This window comes from Clupea harengus, chromosome 4, assembly GCF_900700415.2.
Source record: "Clupea harengus chromosome 4, Ch_v2.0.2, whole genome shotgun sequence".
NCBI lineage: Eukaryota > Metazoa > Chordata > Actinopteri > Clupeiformes > Clupeidae > Clupea > Clupea harengus.
In genome coordinates this window covers 14493226-14513264 of record NC_045155.1, presented here as the reverse complement: position 1 = coordinate 14513264, position 20039 = coordinate 14493226, and the positions used below count along the sequence as shown (strand labels likewise).

At 45.1% G+C, this 20039-nt stretch overlaps 2 protein-coding genes across 6 annotated transcripts in view; one reads left to right on the top strand and one right to left on the bottom strand.

The window, feature by feature from the left end:
• ptpn11b (protein tyrosine phosphatase non-receptor type 11b) overlaps positions 1-9168 on the top strand; it is a 35065-nt gene extending 25897 nt beyond the window's left edge. For 3 of the 4 annotated variants that reach the window (XM_012826083.3, XM_031566376.1, XM_031566375.2), the window contains exons 6-16: positions 32-145; positions 1081-1177; positions 1415-1494; positions 1617-1772; positions 1932-2063; positions 2255-2409; positions 2731-2798; positions 3373-3524; positions 4457-4557; positions 4991-5114; positions 5726-9168. In XM_012826083.3, coding sequence (XP_012681537.1) covers positions 32-145; positions 1081-1177; positions 1415-1494; positions 1617-1772; positions 1932-2063; positions 2255-2409; positions 2731-2798; positions 3373-3524; positions 4457-4557; positions 4991-5075 — 1140 coding nt within the window. In that variant the 3' untranslated portion in view covers positions 5076-5114; positions 5726-9168. Of the gene's footprint in view, positions 1-31; positions 146-1080; positions 1178-1414; positions 1495-1616; positions 1773-1931; positions 2064-2254; positions 2410-2575; positions 2695-2730; positions 2799-3372; positions 3525-4456; positions 4558-4990; positions 5115-5725 lie in introns of those variants that run through there. The other variant, XM_031566377.2, reaches the window with a different exon arrangement.
• A 758-nt stretch (positions 9169-9926) lies between these two features.
• LOC105898942 (RING finger protein 223) lies at positions 9927-13599 on the bottom strand. Of its 2 annotated transcripts, none has more exons than XM_031566379.2 (2): positions 13234-13599; positions 9927-11587 (listed from the first exon to the last, which is right to left on the bottom strand). In XM_031566379.2, exon 2 carries the CDS (start codon positions 11516-11518, stop codon positions 10820-10822), a length of 699 nt encoding a protein of 232 aa, XP_031422239.1. In that variant the 5' UTR covers positions 11519-11587; positions 13234-13599; the 3' UTR covers positions 9927-10819. The 2 variants fall into 2 exon arrangements, with proteins under 2 accessions (XP_031422239.1, XP_031422238.1); XM_031566378.2 differs by having other exon boundaries at positions 13245-13581.
• Positions 13600-20039: the final 6440 nt, after the last annotated feature.

Here is a 20039-nt window from a genome sequence, read left to right as displayed (position 1 = left end):
TGTGTTTTCATATTCCTTTTGCACATGGAAGCCTTTCAATGCAACAAGAATAAATGCAGCAAACATCGAGAACCGGGTGCGGGAGCTGAACAAAGTGGCCGACAACTCGGAGAAACCCAAGCAAGGATTCTGGGAGGAATTTGAGGTATTTGGAGTTTCATGATGCATATTAGGACAAGCTTCAATGAAATATCTTTCCTGTCCCACTTTTAGTGTGAAGGTTCAGCATCATTTTCTGGGTGCTTCATTCATCACTTCCTCCTAAATGAATGAATGAATGAATGAAAGAATGAATACATGGTACTTAGTTTAAACCCCCTATAGAACCCAGTAATGTAATGATTTCCCGATAATGTAATAACTCCCAATAATGTAATCTTTTTTTCCATATTTAATCTTTTAAATCCATCAACAATGTAATAAAACCCAATTGTGTAATAATCTCCCATTAATGTAATACAGTGTCTTAACCAATAATGTAATAATATTTGTACCAATAATGTAAAAAAAAATATTAGGTTAACGCAATAATGTAGCAACTTCCAATAGTGTAATAATTTAGTACATTATTGGTACAAATGTTATTTACATTATTGGTTAAGACATTGTATTACCTTATTGTGTTTTATAAAAATTTTGATGGACTTAAGTGGCAAAATCTATTACAGTAGTGGCTATATACATTATCTGGAAATGATTACATTATTGGGTTGTACACCCCCTCTCCCTGGTATTCTAATGACCTCTCGTGGTGTTTCTAAAGAGGGCTACACACTTGATATCCTCCCTGGGGACCTCAAGAGGGTGCTGTTGGGCACCATGTCAAAATGTAACTCCATTCCCTTAATACTGAGACCCAAGTTTACTTCTCCAGTCAGCATGCTCTGCTCCGTGTCCCCTTTGATGTAAGAGAGAGGGTCCTTGGGAAGCAGCACAGAGGGCGTGGGGCTTAGCAGTCTGTTGTAACTGGGGAGAGTCTGATGTAACTGGGGGGAGAGTGTGTTGCGCTCTGGTGTGTGTGTAATGGGGTCATGACGCAGCAGGAGTGAATGGTGTGCCCTCTCCGCTCTGTGTCCCCAGATGCTGCAGCAGCAGGAGTGCAAGCTCCTCTACCCTAGGAAAGAGGGACAGAGGCCAGAGAACAAGAGCAAGAACCGCTACAAGAACATCCTGCCGTGTAAGTCGCAAAGTTACACACTCCTCACTCCTCACTTACTGCTAGAGCTGTTGTGTGAGTAACGTGAGTCTTACAAAAGTTGCAAAAATAACTAATAACTATAACTATAACTAAGTAAGTATTAGTAGTAATAAGTAGTAATAAGTGTAATAATTATTACTAGTTGTAGTAGTGGTCGTAATTAGTTTGTATGTGCTTCTGTCATTTTGCTCACAATATATTAAATTCTCCCTCCAGTCGACACCACCCGTGTGATCGTCAGGGAAGCAGACCCAGAGGTGTCTTGCGCCGACTACATCAACGCCAACTACATCAGAGTGAGTTTTCCCCGTCAAATCATTGACATTGTTCATTCCTTTAGCTCTTATGTTTATTGACAGCAGTACCTACTCGTCCTTGTTTCGGGGTATCAGATGTCTGGTGTAACACTCTCTGTTAGGGTAAACAGGAAGATGGACGACACGTAGACGAGGGGAAAGTCTTCATCGCCACACAGGGCTGCCTGCAGAATACGGTGATGGACTTCTGGAAGATGGTGTACCAGGAGAACACGCACGTCATCGTCATGACCACCAAGGAGATGGAGCGAGGCAGGGTATGCTCTTGATCCACAGCTTCATCTTCACCCTTTCAGACACACACACACACACACACACACACACACACACACACACACACACACCTCGTGAAGATGCTTCAGGGCCGAATTCAAGGACGAATCTGACTTTTTTTGGTTTTTCATTGTCTCCGACAGAATAAGTGCGTACGGTACTGGCCCGACATCAACACCACCAGGGAGTTTGGGAAAGTGAGCGTGAAAAACATCGAGGAGCACACAGCCCAGGACTACATCCTGAGAGAGCTGGAGGTGACTCGAACAGACAAGGTGAGCTACTCCATCACTGAGCTTAAGGCTCTCTGCAGGTTATTTAAAGGCCCCTTTTGTAAGGCTGTGCTTGCAGTGAAATGTAGAGCATCTTTAGATGGGAACACAAGGTTCCTGAAACTCGCCATTACTCCTCCCCCACTACACAATGTCAAGTTCTCACCGGGTTATGATCTGGGCTCTGATGACAGAGGGAACCACCCAGGTACATCTGGCACTACCAGTACCTGAGCTGGCCGGACCACGGGGTGCCCAACGAGCCTGGGGGAGTTCTGAGCTTTCTGGAGCAGGTCAACCGGACCCAGGGAGCTGTTCTAGAGACTGGGCCCATTGTAGTCCACTGCAGGTAAAAACATGACCGTGAACTAGTTGGATTCCCGTGCATAGTCTAAGTGTTAACTTAGTAATGATACAATATATATAATGATAAAATGTTACAATGAAAGCATCAAAGAAAGTTGTAGAAGTGTGTACATCTAAGAAGCAGTATCAAAATGTACCCTTTTCTCCAGAAAGCAGTGTTTTAGATACCTGACTTGACACATATTGTTTCTAAAGGTCAGTCAGCATTACTTGGAAGACATTTTCATGGCTGTGCCACTTCTAGCTAAACCAGTAATATGCCTTCAATCCATGTGTGTCTGGTATGTTGCCTGTTTTCCCCCAGTGCAGGGATTGGAAGAACAGGAACCATCATCGTGATCGACATTCTCATTGACATCATCAACAGACAAGGTATAGCATATGACCAGTTTCATTTGCATGTGCATTCCTGTACAGGAGCGCCTACAGTACTTTGTCTCAAAAGCAGCGTTCCATCACTCCGCCTCTGTCATGTCCCTCAGCAGGAGTTTGATTACAGTGGTTCTGGTGGCATGCGCTGGACAATTACCGCATTACATCCCCCATCAGATCTGCATAAATAGATCATTTGTCAGTGATTAGGGCATTCTGAAGGATCACTGAAGGCAATGTTCTCTCGCTGCCACATGCTGTGCAGTCTCATCAGTGTGTTTGTGTGTGGGTGGGTGTGTGTTTGTGTGTGTGTGGATGCGTGCGTGTGTGTGTGTATGTGAGAGAGTGAGAGTGGGGGAGAGAGAGAGAGAGAGAGAGAGAGAGATGAACATAATTAATTATGCTACTGGGCTGTAATACTTAGTGAATGTCTCAGCTTCATACTTCCTTTTCCACCAGTGAGAGCTCTATAGTCGAAGAGCAGTTTAAAGTGAGACTGTGTTGTTTAAATCAACAGTAGTAACTTCCAAGTTTTTTTCTAGGTTGAACTAAGTGAGCGTTTCTTTTTTCCCAGGGCTGGACTGCGACATAGACATCCCCAAAACCATCCAGCAGGTGCGGCAGCAGCGCTCGGGCATGGTGCAGACGGAGGCCCAGTACAAGTTCATCTACATGGCCGTGCAGCAGTACATCGACACCGCCCAGAAGAGACTAGAGGAGGAGCAGGTACCAGCTGATGGGGCCTCATCCACCAATGGGGACTGACACCAGTCACGGGGGGGGGGTCTGGAAGATGCTTGTATGGAATGAATGGAATAGGTGTCGCCCTGAACTGCCATAAAGCAGGCTTTCTGAGGGACTCTGCTGTCATTTCAATTTCCCCAATACTGGATTCTTTCGCTCTTCCTTATAGTTCCCCACAGTGAATTATACATTCAGTAGGAGTACAATTACAGCTTTCGCAACATGCTAATCATCAGCTGCTAAAATTATAGCATTCCATGTAGTTCTCCTGCCGTGTCAAAATCAAGCCGTATTACTTACCTACCTAATTACCTAATAGGAACCAATCAGAGATTTCCCCTGACATGACCACACAGATAGCCGTGGTCCAGCTGAACATGCTTTGAGGTAGCAGAAGCCCAAAAATAAGTAGATCTGAAGGGAAATGACTGATGTTTATCTTATCTTATCTAGAGAAAGCCCTTTTTGCAGTGGCACATACTAAACTAAAAGACTAGTTATTCTATCTGCCACCATTCAGCGTGTGTTATACCGTAAGTTACTGCAATAAAGTTCAAAACACTTTCTTAGTGTGATTTGTTTAGGGTTTGGAATGCTGTGTTTATGCAGTGGGAAACACAAACATTGTATTTTACTGTCATTTGTTTCTCAGATTAATTATCAATCACAGTTGCAGTATCTCAAGAGATAACCTGCTGTGATGGCTTATTTTATTATCCTCCAGCCTTAGTTCCTGGTTGGTATCTAGTACGTTATCTAACTCTTCCTGTTAAAAGGGAGTTCTTCCTGGTCACCGTCACCTTTGGTGCTTTGCTCCTCGGGTTCAGACTCTGGGCTCTATAAAACGCCTAACGAGACAGTTTCAGTTATTACTGCCGCTATCTAAATGACATTGAATTGAATACCTTTTGCAGAGGGGCAAGACAAAGGAGAGGGAATACTCCAATATCAAGTACCCTCCTATGACGAACGCCAGAGTGAAGCCCAACATGACCTCCTCACGCTCCTCGTCCGTGTAAGTCTCCTCCCACCCCTTCATGACCCGACACATGCACATTTAGGAGTTACGAGACACATTCGGCCTGACTGATGAACAGTGTGTCGCTGCTGCGTTAAAATGCTTTAGTTCCCATACATGCTTGACTGAAAAGTATCTGAAGCATCTGAACTTCCGCAGTGTTTCTGTTCCTGGGTTTTTTTTCGGACCATAAGGAAGTCAGACTATGGAGCCTTAAGCATCCTCAATCCACCCACTCTAATGATTTGCATCCTTGAGAGCCTCCGACTCTGGAGGGGATCTAACCTGAATGCAGCCCAGGTCTGGTGTCAGAGTCGGCTGCTTTCTGACAGGATTTTCCCCTGATGAGATGTCTTTGTTCCCCTCTCTCGCTCTCTCTCTCTCTCTCTCTCTCTCTCTCTCTCTCTCTCTTTCCGGTGTGCGTCTGCAGGATGAATGACGACTCGTCCAGTGTGTATGAGAACTTGAACATCAAAAGCCCAAAGAGCTGTGGGAGCAGTAACACCAGGAGATAGGTCCCCCAGGCTGCAGCCTCTCTCTCTCTTTCTCACTCTGTGAGTACTCTCTCCCTTTCTCTCTCTCTCACACACAGGCACACAATAAGCACTGTGTTCCCTAGGCCGGTATGCACAGCCAGGTGTCAGGGTGTGGGAGAGCAACTAGTGAAGGAACAAAAGGGATGGAGAAAAGAAAGTGTGTGTGTGTGTGTGTGTGTGTGTGTATGCGTGTGTGTATGCGTGTGTGTGTGTGTGTGTGTGTGTGTGTGTGTGTGTGTGTTTGAGTGAGAGTGGGGATATTCAAGGGAATAGTGTTACGGTCGTCTTTCATGGTCTTTTCATGGCAAAACAGCTTTAAAGTAGCAACTTGTTTCAGAGATTTGCAGCATTTTGGCCCTTAAAATATTCATGATTTCTTAGAAGACGTGTCAGTATCTCTCTACAGAGCAGCCTCTGTCCTGTCTGTCTGTGACAGAACATACAGTCTACTCCACTGACTGAGAATTTATTCACTGAAAGGGATAACCACATAAGTGGTTCTGAAAATCACAGAAGTTGGTGTTGGATGTCATCATCCCTGCTGATATTTATTGTGTGTGTGTGTGTGTGTGTGTGTGTGTGTGTGTGTGTGCATGTGCCTGTGTGTGCGTATGTGTGTGTCTTTGCAGTCGCAGCAGAGGTGCAGCTCGTCAGCGCCTGACCTTGCGTGCGTTTGGAGCAGGGTGGGGTAGGAGGCCTCCCCTCCTTCCCCCCTCCCTCTCTCCCTCCTTCCCTCCCTCTCTCTCTCTCTCTCCCTCCATGGGCTGGAGCCAGTGTGGGAGCAGGAGGACAGGCCCGGCTTTTCTGTTCGGCTGGACCCACCCACTCCTCTACACAGAGGAGCACACAGAACCGAGTCAACACCCCCCACCCACCCAGACCCCCATCTGGTTCACAGTCATTCTATCCCTCTCTCTCTATTCTTTGGACTCTCCATGTGACTCTACAGTACCGTGAGGCTTCACTTTTGCAAACTAAGTGCCTCGAGCTACAGCCGAGTCTCTGCATCGCCCCTTCTCACCCCCCTTCTCTCGTTCCCCCCCCCCACTGAGCCGGTGGCCTCCCGGGGGCAAAGACATGCGAGCTCTGCACAAAGCCCCTCTCCAGCCACCCCTTCACTTTCTGTCTTCAAGTTGACCAACGCAGCACACAGAACCGTGACCTTGTCCACTCTGCAGAGGCGAAGGGAGGTCATGTTTTTTTCAACACGGCGTAGTTTGTGTTTGTTGTTTTCTTTTCCATTCGTTTTTTTTTGTTGTTGTTGTGGACACATAGAGGATGTTTGAGGGTAACCCAGACTTTTTTTGTTTTGTTTTTCTTCTCTCTCTCTCTCTCTCTCTCTCTCTCTCTCTCTCTCTCTCTGCCTGGCGATACTCTGTGCACTGGATGTCATCTATTGTAACCAAAGACCTTTGATTAGCTCGACAGAATCTCACTGGCCACAGTCATTAGTGCTTTGCTGAGTGACGAACGACGCACAGTGTAGCAATTTGCTGCAGTACACAGCATTTGCACACAAGGACAAGTGTAAACACACAAACACACACACACATACACACACACACACACAATTATGCAACACCTTTTCCAGCCCTTGGAGATATCCCCTTATTTGGAAGAAAGACGTCAGTGTATGTATTTAATCTGCCATGTTGATTTAGCGGCGGTGTAATCTGCCTCACATGATTACAAATGTGGTCGGGTGGAGAGCTCCAGAAGGAGAAGAGGAGGAGGGGGAGGGGGTGGGTTTCAGATGGGAAAAGAGAACAGAAGGACACTGGAAAGCCATGGAAAGGACTTCTGTTTGCTCGTGAACCGTTGTGACACATCAGGACATCTTTTTTTTTTTTTATGTGCCAATTTGCACCCTCGCATGCACTTCTGGAAGCTCCTCCTGTTTCTAGTTTTTGTTTTTGTTTTGTTTTTTGTTTTTGTGGAGCTGCTGGAAAAGCCTGACTCAATCTCCCTCTCTCTCTCTCTCTCTCTCTCTCTCTCTCTCTCTCTCTGTGTGACTCTGCGCCTCAGGCTGCCTGTGTAGTGTTAGCTTCCTGCCCCCCTGCCCTGCTGCGGGCTGCTGTTGCTATGGCCTCGATGGCCTGCCATCCGGCTGGGGGTTCTGGACTCTCACCCCGCTTCCCGCCGCAGCACAGCCCCACCTGCCAGAGCCCCAGCAGCCCAGCCTTCAGAGCTAGATCCATCATGGAAGAGTTTCTGTTTTTTTTTTGTATTTTACATCTGATGATTCCTTTTAAAGATTTATTTTTGACTTGTGGTTTATTTGTGAATGTGATTGCGCAATTCTATGACATATAGCACATATGCAGGTTTATATAGAAATACTGAAGTATGTGTACTTTTTGAAGGTGGGGTATTTGTCCAGTTTATTAAGCCTAGTACCCTTTATCCTAAAACAAAACATGTTTGATTGACACCTATATGGGTGATGTACATTAAGCTACATGAAGTTATTCATGAACACAGCCTCACGTTCCGTAGGTTAAGGGTTGACATGCTTGTGTGTCTGAATGAGAAGCCATAATGTTGCTAGCCACACAAGCCCAGGACATGTGCATCATGGTGTTGGGTAGCCTTCAACCCAGGTCTTTAGTGAAACATCATTGGGCCAGATGGCCGCAGTTCAAGATTAAAGAATAGATTTGTCTGGACCGGGAGGGGGAGGGGGGTGGTGGAGGCAAAAAAAGTAATTTGCAAGATGGCCGTAATCCAGACGTGTTTATTCTGGGAGTGACATTGCATCAGGGCTGACGTCACGTAAAAGTGGGATTGGGAGAGGGTAAGACGCTATTGTTGTCCAGCCCGTCCACTGGTGATTGAGGCCTAGTCACGTGTGGTCATTCTGTTCTGCCGGCTAAAAATAGATGGCTTAGTTTAATACACACTCTATACACCAACATGGCTCTCTGTTCCAGCATATGAAATTGATCAGTGATCACTTGGACTGCATCGATGTTATGTGTGTGTGTGTGTGTGTGTGTGTGTGTGTGTGTGTGTGTGTGTGTGTGTGTGTGTGTGTGTGTGTGTGTGTGTGTGTGTGTGTGTGTGTGTGTGTGTGTGTTTCATTTGGAGGACATATACAGGTCTGGACGACTCACCTGATGCAAATGGTTGATTTGTCTGTATGCCTCTCAATTTGAACATAACCCAAGTTAAAACCCAGATGTTTGAATACCTTGACACTGGATATGTGTATTAATAATGGCTGCCCAATTCTTGAAAATACTTTAATTAGATGGTCCAGTGACTTAGCAACCATGTGTCTCCTCTTGCACACCACTAAATTGAAGCAGACTTGTATTTATTTGATTTTAATTGTTTAGTGCTTGAAAGGCTGTTTGTAATTGGAACCTGTTTTGTTTGATGAATTTTCACTTTGCCTGTGTGAACATGGGTAGAAATCCAATTTTTTGATGTGGTGAACCGTATATATATATATATATATATATATATAAAACACAAATTTAAGTTAGACTTTGATACTTGAAATGTTTTGAACTGCTGAGGTAAAGCTGTGTGATGGGGTCGGTGGTGAAGAATGTCCCCCCCCTGCTGATAATGACAGGAGAACTATGTTAGTCTTGTAGGTGTGCATCAGTGTTTTGTCATTTTATTTTCTTTAGAGGTTTTTGTAAGTGTTCTGAAAAAGTGTTTTAACTTGTCCCCCAATGATATTTTTGTATGATATGGTTTTATGATGATGAAATTATTATTATTATTATTATCATTTGGCTAAATAAACTCAACTATTAAGCTTAAAATGTATCTAATTTTATTTTAGCTTTTTCTCCTTTAATTTACTTGAATATGATGTTCTGTTTTTATTTTGTATCCTTGTTTTTTGGTTTGTTTGTTGCAATCTGCCTGATCTGAAATGTGCTGTGCTGACTGTCCTTGTGTTGGATGCAGGCTGTTTCCCCTGTTTGCACTGGGTCAGCCTATAACGCCTTCTGTCCTGGGTAACACAGTGACGCAATGGTGGTCTCTGCTGACGATTAGTTCAATATTGAATAGTCAATAAAAATCAGTATCATGAGATACAGGATCACACAACACAGCACTTTTGTTCCTTGTGGGTTCTTTGACATTCACAGCCTATGCCACGGGTTGGGTACAATGTGTGAGAGGCGCTGAACACAAGAACGTCCTTGCAGATGGGAGAAGCAAGGTCGTGGTTTTCCCTGTAATTGCATCATAAACTGAAACAACCTTTTCTCTGAATTAACCTTCCTCCTGATGTCAGAGGAGGCTCAGCTCACCTCTGTGAATACTGAGTAATGACCCGCTCCCCCCCTCACACACACACACACACACACACACACTCCTGAACTGCTCTCTAGCCAATGCAAAAATGCCCCCACACACACACTCACACACACTACTGACCTGCTCTCTAGCCAATGCCAAATTCTCTCTCTCTCTCTCTCTCTCTCTCTCTCTCTCTCTCTCTCTCTCTCTCTCTCTGTCTTCCCCTACCAGAAAGACAAGAATCAGGATATCAAATTACGTGGGTGTGCCTATACACACAAAGCCCTAACGGTCAAAGATTGGATTTCAGCAACATTGTGAATGTGTGTGTGTGTGTGTGTGTGTCTGTGCCTGTGTGTGTGTGGCTTTGAGGGGGAAGGGAGTGGGGTTAGTGGATGTAGTGTGATTCTAGGACGTGCCCTGGTAGTTGTCCTTAAGCAGGAAGTAATTGAGCAGGTGGGGTGAATCCGTGTGTTTACATGCCCACTCTGACACTCCCTGTTACTCGTAAATCCAGTTTACGGAGCAAGCGGTTAATATTCCACCTTTCAGACAGAACAACAGGGGTGATACATAAATGATCAACACAGACACCTGGTTACCTACCAGTGAATGTGTTTGTTTTTTATTTATTCTTTTGTAAGCAAAATGTGTCTTCAATATACAATCATCAAAATATACCATATATATAAATACAATAATACAAAAATGTATCTTAAGACTTGTTTGAGTTATTGTTTTAAAACTAGGCTAGGTGTGATCAAATCTGATCGTCGTGCACATTGAGAGTGTGCTGTTGTCTGCATGATAGACATGTGATACCTATCATGAGACATTTTGAGAACATCTGCCTTGATAAGAAAAGGTCAACCTTGGGGAAGAATAGTAACACAATCTCTCTGCTGTCAGTATACCCTGTGCAACCCACAATTAGGGTTTCTCACATTCTACAGTGACATAATATCCCATTGCAAGGTCTCATTTATCCCAACACCCCTGAATTTAAAAAGTCTGATATTTAGCAACAAGTCAGTTTCACAGTAAGTGGAGTGTCAGTTGTTTTGTGCTTGTTTGGCTCATGTGAAAGGCTCAGTCTGGAGAGTTCTTGAGGCGAGGCTTTTTTCTGATACAGAGTCTGTGTTCTCCTCTTCCTTCTCAGCAACAAAAGCCTCAGCTTGAGCCCAGAGGGTAGGTTGGGGTGCAAACTGACACACACACACACAGATACACACACACACTGAGCAAACTCCTGCAGTACTTGGATCATCCTGTATTTTCCGTGCCTTTCCAGATGTGTATGAGTGAGTATATGTGTATTTTGCATGTCTGTATGCACATGTGCAAGTATTGATGTGTGATAGTAAGTTCTGGAGTGTAGTTTGAGTGTGAGTTTGGGAGAACGGTAAGGAGTGTGTGTGTGTGTGTGTGTGTGCTGGCAATTGCCTCTTTGTCTGTGAGAATCAAACTGGGGTCGAGTAGGTGGAGGGGCTGAGCGTGGTGGTCATGGGGCTGGGGGGCCGCGGCACGCAGCGCAGGGTGCCGGTGGTGACGATGCACTGCAGCGGCCACAGCACGATCACCACCAGCATCACCATGAGCACGATGAAGAGCAGCAGCCGCTTCCAGTCGGTCATGCGCTCCAGCAGGCCAAGGCCTCGCGTCTGCGTCTGCGAGGGCGCCTCCCCGCCACCACCAGCCCCCCCCTGCTTGCTGCTGGCCGCCCCGATGTCGATGCAGACGCAGAAGTCCGGGGCCGAGCCAGCGGAGGTGGCGGCGGCGGAGGCGTCCAGCGGGCTCTTGTAGCACAGCCGCCCGTCCTCCAGCCACACGGCCTCCTCCCGCTGCTGGTGGATGGGCAGCTTGCTGAGCACCTCCTGGCTGGTGGTGAGGGCCGGCGGGCCGCGCTCGGGGATTGCCGTGAGGCTGCGGCAGAAGGGGCAGGAGATGCGTCCGTCGTCGCGGTCGGCCGAGGCGGCCATGAGGCGCGACAGGCACTCCAGGCAGAAGGTGTGCGTGCAGGCCAGCTGCTTGGGCGTCTTGAAGACGTTGTCGTAGGTGTTGTAACAGATAGAGCACTCGGGCTGCCCCGAGGTGCCCCGCTCCAGCTCATACTCCAGAGGCACCACCTGGGAGTGCCACACCTTGGGCACGTAGTCCATCTTCTGCAGCAGGTTGGACGCTCTCCTCTCCTCTCAGTCTCTCCTCTTTGCAGTCTTCAAGCTGGGTGACTGAAGAGAAAATTGCCACTTTAAAGTTTAAAGTCATTCCTTCCCTGCCAACAGTTCTGTGTTTGACTCATACGGTATATCATCTGAAATTGCTTCATATGCTGTTTTGTATCAACACATTCACCTTCCTCTGCACCCACTAATCTTGCTCCATGCTTCTCATCACATAATACAGTACTCTTTCCCAGCCCTGACAGAGACTGTGCTCCAGTTATGTGGTCAGTCACCTTGAGCAAGTGGCTGGGCAGTGTACAGTATGCTGTTTTATTAATCAAGGGATTCCATCAGGAGAGGAGAAGACACAGGGCGCTTTGTTATTCCAGCCTTGGCCTGTGTCAGCACCACTGCCCTTCAAGATGCTCTGTCACCACTGCCCCAGCCTTATATCCTTTGTGATGCTACATATATATCCTTTGTGATGCTACATATATCTATAGATGACACATTATTGTGTGTGCGTGTGCATGTGTGTGTGTGTGTGTGCGTGTGTGTGTGTGTGTGTGTGTGTGTGTGTGTGTGTGTGTGTGTGTGTGTGTGTGTGTGTGTGTGTGTGTGTGTGTCAGTTGGTGCCTGCAGTGGGTAGGTAGACATTAGGAGCAGGTGCTCCTCTCTCACCACCCCTGAGGCCAGACCTGCCTGTCTTCAAACTTGCACCCCCTGCCTCTGCACAATGTGCCTGTTTGTTCTTTCTCTCTCTTTCTCTCTCTCTCTTTGTCTCTCTCTCTCCCTCTCTCTGTCTCTCTTTCTCTCTCTCGCTATCTAACTAGCCCCAACCCTCCTATTAGTCCGCTCTTGGCATTCCTGGGGAATAGCATGGTGCCCAGGCAGGCAGTCTCTCAGCACGCTGTCAGTGTCCTGGAACATGTGACCCTCCTCTACCCCCATCCCAACCTCCGCCTCCCCCCAAGCCCCAGTGCCGGCCACCTGGACCGAACTCTGCTAGGAGGCCCCACTCAGTGCACAGCACGAGCCAGCCAGCTCCAGCTCCTAGGTCCCAGCCGGTTACTCATTAACCTCACCGTCTGTCTGTGTCTCCCTCCACTGTGATTTGGGGGGGGGGGACAAGGTTAAATAGGAGGAGAATGAGTTCACCCGCGAGTGTCCCAGTTGCAGCTCTCTCTCTCTCTCTCTCTCTCTCTCTCTCTCTCTCTCTCTCTCTCTCTCTCTCTGTGTGTTTGCAGGCTATGACACTACACAGTGTTTCCTCTCACGTGTGACAGAGGCAAAGTTTGAACTTTATGACGGGATGTTATCTGGGAGTCGTTGGTAACCCCTGCTATCTGCGGCTCAGGTCTGGCAGCATTAGGAAGCCAGCGCTCCACTGACCTATTTTGTCCTGAGCTTTCAGACCTATATTTGCATTTGCCTTTGCCTTCCATGTGTATCCCACTGGAAAAGTCAGTTGGACCTGATTTACCTGTCAGAGTAAACATTACCCTACACATGTTTACCCAAGGCGGGGTAGTTTACAAATAAGCAGATGATAACATGAGTTGCTCATGTGCTTTGTGTTTCTACTATTGATATTCTTTGAGGTGCTTCTCAAAGTGTATGGCTAGCATACCATTAAAGCATGAAAATAAGGCAAAGGAATTCAGCAGTCCTCTGACCAAGTATAAGTAAGACAAGTACAACCATGTGCTTACATTCGCCTTACCCTGTTGTGATGACTTGTTGTGCTTGTCTCCTCACACTCCTTAGCGGGTCACTCCTCAGTCTGTTATTCTCTGTGGCTGTGAAGGCATGCCTTGCTGCGGGGTGGGTCCCCTTCCCAGCGGGCCAGCACTAGAAGAAAGGGAGCGGTCCAATGTCGAGCCTTGAGGCAGCCGTGTTTACACAGAAGCAGTCGCCGAGGAGGCTGGAGAAGCTTGAGTGTGCTTTTTTTTGGTAACTTCAGTGGCTACTGACGCTACTGACAGCACGACTGCAAAAGTGAAGTGCTCTCCCTGCTCTCCCGCTGTGGACTGTCCAATCTCACCTGCCTGCCTCTCTCCACTCCCTTTTTCAGTGCTCTGTATGTAAATCAGCCTGAAAGGCAGCGAAACAATAACGTGGCCTTGACAGAGGGAGGGAGCAGAGAGGGGGGGGGGGGGGGGGGGGGTTGGCTGTGGGGGCAGACTCCTGGTGAAGAAAGGGACATTATTTTGGAGGATAAGATTTCTGCTCCCATTCTTTGCCTCTCTAACTCCCTCTCTCTTTTTTTCTTTATCTATTCCCCTATCTCTCTTTCTTACTCTGTCTCCCATTTGTGCGCGGGATTTGATCTCCCACACTCTTGCACTAACAACAGTTTGTCCTCGTTTAGTATCAGTCCAGTGTTTGTCTGTTTCTGAACTGCATGGTTTGGAGGCAGCTATTTTTAGTGCTCGCTGAGAGATGGGCAGGGTTCCACTGTCCTCCGAACCCTGGAAATTTGGCTCCCACTGTCACTGTGCTGTGGAACATCCCACGGATGCAGCATGGATTAGGCAACCAAAACATGCAAGCAGATGGAACTAACTCATGAAACATCAGTGTTGTTTACTGAAGGTGTGTGTTACCTCTGACATCTTGTCATTTCTGGACAAATGTGTGTGGACCTTGGGGGAATAAATCCTGGTAATCCTATCCTATAAATCATATGTGTGTTGATTTTATCCTGATTAGTATGACTGTTACTGTTAGTATTATTGTTAGTAAGATTAATGTTCTAGCAGTAAGCGGACATTTATCGGTTTGTCTTGTTATAGTTTTTTGTTGAGGAATCAAATCGCCCTCAAATAGTGTGTGTTGGCGCAGTTTGCCTTTCACAAAATTAAAATAGGTGGATATCAAATTAATTTACTTCTAATTTACTTCAAACTAATTTACCATCTATCAAATTCAACATATCACAGGGATGTCTCTTAATTATAAACATCTTTAGAGTCTATAGATCTGCCTTAAAATCTGAAAGGGAGACCACATGATAAAGGAAGTTTTTCTAAAAACCAACATACCGGTGACTCCACTACAGTGTGGCATTTTGTATGAACTAATTGCACATTGTCATGGTCGTCAAATGGCTTAATCATTGAAACCAATGACAATGTTTAATGACCAGTGACTCATCTACATTCTCAGACAGAGTGCCGGTACAGTTCCCCCTATGAAATAGGTTGTCCATGCCTGAAGAGTATACGAAACCAGTTCAGTTTCACTGTTTTTCACTACCAACAGCCCTGTTTCTTTTTATTTATTTATTTGTATTTTATGGTACCGCAGAGCAATTAGCAACATGCCTATCCCACAGGTAATGCCCAGCTACCCAAGTGAGTTTCGTAGTTACCCAAACCCTAACACAAGTGCTTTTAAATGGGCACGGTCTGTCATTGGACTTCACTGGCAGCTTCATAGGGATGCTGTCACAGAAGAAGGAAGCGTGAGCAACGGCAGAACTTCCTTCTCATTTCTCCCAGGATTTATGGCCGCGGTTGGCGGCCTGTAAATAGAGGAGCGTCGGCGTGGCAACAGTGTGGATTGATGAGCTGGGAGCGGGAGGCCCGAGAACAGAGGTGCGGCGGCAACAGTTTCCATTGGTCACCATCCCAGCAGGCAGGATGTGCACGTGTGTGTGTGGAGGGAGTGATAAGCAAGCCGTGCAAAGGGCCGCCCAGCCAAACAGCTAGTGGAAAAAACAAGAGGGTTTTTATCGTCTCTTTGCAGACTGAGTTTATAGGCCCTGCGCTGAGCTCAGATCAACAAATGTGAGGTCTGCCTTTGGGCCAGAGACTGACCACAAGCCATGATTCTGTGTAATGCCGCCAGGCACAGATGCTTGTCACCCAGCCGAAAAATGCATATTTCCTTGAATGCGCACGGTGTGCACTCACTGTTGCTGTCGGTGGGAGAGATTGCTTTCTTTGAATTTCCCACGTATTTGCCCCTGAGCCACACACACATATTACAGTTAAATGGTTAGACAGGTAACAAATAGGATACAAATCTGCACACAGGATACAAATCTGTTATCGGCGGCATCATAGACCTGTACCTGGAATCATTACTTATTCATGCTCATGGTAAAAAATTGTGTGTTGCGCAATCCCCGTTCAATCTGTGCTCAAAAGGGCCTTACCGCTCCGTAGCTCTGCACCCAAGAATTTCTTGGAACGACCACAGGGGGTTGAAATCCCTCGTGTTCGTGGAAACGTGCTCTCTCTCCTGTTATGTGCCCGGATCTGAATGTGGCGATCGATGCTTGACACTGAGGGAGACTCCTCCCAAGGGGGCCATAATGAGGCCTGTGTGTAGGGCCACACAGATACAATGTGTCTCAATTTCATGTTCAAACTCCTTTATCGTCAAACTGGCCTTGACAAGCAGACAGGACCTTTTTTGCACGTGGTTCGAGAATAGAATAGTTTGACCTCCTCTAAAGGCCATTAAAGGCTACATGAAAGTGTGAGTGAGACACAGGATAGGATCGGCCTTGACATTTCTTTCATCTTTGGGAAAGTATGTTGCCATCGTATTTCTGTATGGTTTGGCAGGGAACCGTATAGCCTATGACAAGTAGTAAGAGTGCAGTATATCACAGTATTCCCAAATCAACTTACAATATTCATTTATTGTCAGTGACACAATTTCACACATGAGGATGGACTACTTTCAATATTCAGGTAGCTTAATATCAGGGTTCTTCTTACAGCAAGGTTTTTACTGTTTTTTACAGATACTCATTTTGATGGTAGCCTATTTGTCATTTTCGGTAGAGATGAACACATCTGACCTTCACACAAGTCCCCAGGGTTTTCACTTTGTGATTTTGTGTTCTGGATCTTTCTGAATATACTGAACATTCCTGAATATACTGCCAAAAATACTTTAGCAAGGTAGATACTTCTCAGTGTCAACTATGCTATAGTTAGTGTTTACAAGCAAAGTCTGCCGGCTATTATTTTTGTCAGATTCAGCAAATTGCTTCTCACAGTCCTGTCCGTTCAGTGTTGGGACTCTAAAAAGTCTGGTGTTCATACACAGCCCTGGCTCTGTAAATGGGAAACAAATCTAGTGGTTCGGGCCAAGCTATAAACAGTGCCAGCTAATCAACAGGGTGCTTCCACAGCATGGATGGGAGAGGTGTAACTTGGCTGTTGAGCTCAAATATCAACAACATTTCCTTTTACCCTTTTAACTGAACTCCTTGAGTGAAGGAGAATGAGGTTGGTCATATCTTTATGACAGAGAAGCGGGACGTGATCAAGTTCTTAGCATTTGCACTTTGTCCTCAGATAGACTTACCTTACTAAAACTGAGATTCCATCCCTCTCTCAAGGTTAACACATTTTTGTGGTGTCCTGACATTAATGAGCGTTTCTACAACGTATCTCTCTTCTGTGGAGGAAAGTGATAATGTTCCCTTCCTCTAAATCTGAACTGCAGGGTGTGCTGGAGTTTGTAAATGTTGCGTTGGAAGGGTGACATACAGTATTTAGAAATGTGCCATTTACATAGAAGCCACAAGGAAGTGCAAAAGATCAAAGCTTTCAAGGTGGTGAATTTACAACTATAATGAATATCAATCTAATAAATCGTGTGTGATTTAATATAAGCCATGAGGTAATTTCACTGAAACATTTTTACAACTTAATGAACACACCATTTAACCTTAATTGAACATGAAATATACAGTTTGTCTACATATATTTTCCACTTGAATGAAAATGTGAATTGGTTAATGAATATGTAAAGACACATTCACTGAATAGTTGCAGGAATCAGTTTGTAATTGAAATGTGTAACTTGTGAAATTGCACCCAGTGTTGGCTGCGATGTTAGTCATTTTGAACAGGCATGCATAATTTACGCCTAGGGTTGAAAACAAGTACAACAAGAGTGGCAGCGTAACAGCGCTGTGACAGTCATGTGAGGGTTTTGTTTTTCATTTTTTAGTAAGTATTTTATGTTACTGAGCAGGATTGCCTATGACAGTGTCTCTTCTTTGGTTCTAGGGTTGTACATCACAAGCCTAAGCTTGGCAACTATATAACTATAAAAGTGGTATTACTAGGAATGTTTTTTTTTTTCTCTTACGTGCCAAATAATCTCTTGCTTCTAAGAACAATGGCATTGTCTTCGCTGTGGCTTCTTTCTACTTTAACAAGTCGTGCTGAATACTGAGATCAGTTAGACTGTTTCATTATGCTCTGGCTGACATTTAAAATGCACTGGCAGCAGAGCAGAAAAGTTCAAAGTTTGAAGATAGACAAAGAAATGCCCAAAAGCTGACTTTCAACTACTAATGGTATGAGAGCAGACTTGGTAGGCCTTATATCTTACTACACATAAACTTACACACAGACCTGTGTAAAAATACAAATAAAACATACAAACTTTATTGAGACAAACTATACTGTGTTGGAAAGCATATAAACTTGTCTCAAGCATTTCTTCCACCACCAGTGTTGATTGATCTTGAATTCAACATCAGAAAGGCATTAGAATGCTGTTCCTTTTCATTAATGACTTTACCCCACTGTTTATTGAGTAGTGGCAACTTAGTCATCACGGCTAATATTCCTAATAATAATAATCCAAAAATATTTTAAGCAAAGAACAGAAAAGAATAAAGAATAGATTTGCAAAACAAGTCATTTTTATATCAAGGAAACATTTGAGCTTTTGAACAAAAAGGCAGACTACCCTTGTGTTGATGTTTTAGCGTACAAGCCAAGAGTTACAGCTAGAAGTTCCCTTGTTATCAAAACAGTGTTTATGGGATTTGTAATCTAAATGCTTGGCATGGTATAATGGCATAACCAACTACAGTGTTATTGTGCCTTGGATCTAAGGAATATATGTCATGTGTTGGCAGTAAACCCTAGCAAATGATGTGTTGCAAAGCATGTAATGAAATAAACAATCACAAGCTATTATTACATTCTTAGGATAAAATGCAATCAAATGTCAGGTAGAAATTATCCATACAACCATCTCCAAGATAAATACAGTGAATTCTCCATTCTTTGAGGATATTGATGTTCTTATGTATCCTCTCTATGGCAGAGTTCTTGGCAAGCAGCCGCTTTCATCCAAACACCCTATGACTAGCTCCCCCTGTGTTTGTGGTTCCATAATATTTGAAGACATAACGTTTACATAGATGAGCTGTAAGCATGTGCATTACAACATAACAGCTTGGTCTATGTTATTATACCAAATGAATTCGATGAATCAAGACACGTACGTACTGCACTCTGTTCACAACACTGGTATCAAACAGACTCGGATTTACGGTTTGCGATTGCTTGGCATGTAGGTCAGAGTTAGTTGGCAGGTGTGTTAAGAGTTGAACAGTTGTTAATAGTTACTGAACGCTTGTCACCTACTCAAAGTGGACCACCAAATACAGCCTACTGACACGGTGCCTGCTGATGCTGCGTCGCTGACGTGCTAACTACTGGTGAGTTGTGAACTGAACACCTTGTTTCATGGTTGGGGCTGTGCAGTCTTGAACCACATGAGGGAATTGCACCTCCTGCTGGTGTACGGCATTTATAGCAGCAGTAACCCTTCCATGGGGGCGTCTCAAAACTAAAGACTGAGTTGTCAGTGAAGTTATCCCATCGTTATTCAGTGAAAATGCCAGTGTTACTCAAGCCACGTATCATCTTTGGTATTAAAGGGGACTATTTGAAACAATCAATCCCAAGTGTTACCCTAGTGTGTGAGACCACTTCATCAGAAAAAAAACGACAGGTGCTGTACCGATGTAGTGCAACCTTATGTAATCACACAAAGCAACAGGAAACACATCATTCATAAAACACATAATTCTTTCCTGCTTTTATATTCTTGCATGGGAGGTTACATGATGAAAACACCTGAAATGTATACTGCTAGGACATGAATGGATTGTTAGAACGTCATGTTTTCTACTGATTTTGTGTGTGTCTCTGGTGACAGATGCCACAAACACAACTGTGAATGTCTTCATTTGGCGTCTGCTTTATGTGTGCTACTTTAATGCTTTTGGGAATCCATAGCATTCCTAGAGTTGAGGAATTTCTTCTCTATCTATTTTGCTGGTCTTTATGTGTCTGAATCCATGCATTTGACACAGGAGGCCTTTTTTCATATATATAAAACAGCCATCATTTAACTGTAAAGGTTCTTCTCTCTAAAATCCTCCTCTCTACTGTTGTAAAGTCTATTGCGATTTCAGCATGAACTCAGTCCACTAACCTCAGACCACTGCCTGGGGCCAAACATAAGCTTTCATGTATAAACTCCCACAGTGATAGTGCGCTCATTACTTCCCCTCGGTGATCCCTGGTTGTGTGCTTGCTGTGAGAGGAGCAACGCCAGAGTGTCAGACTGGCTGTTGCTCCCCCTCCTGCTGATTGGGCCATCAGTGGGTTTTTAACCTTCTGCAGTAATCAGCTCCTCCAGAGGAGGGAGCCTGTGTCATGCTGCGGGAGGTCAAAAGGCA

Coding starts and splice junctions, on each gene's coding strand:
- LOC105898942 (XM_031566379.2), bottom strand. CDS start 11,518: ATGGACTACGTGCCCAAGGTGTGGCACTCCCAGGTGGTGCCTCTGGAG.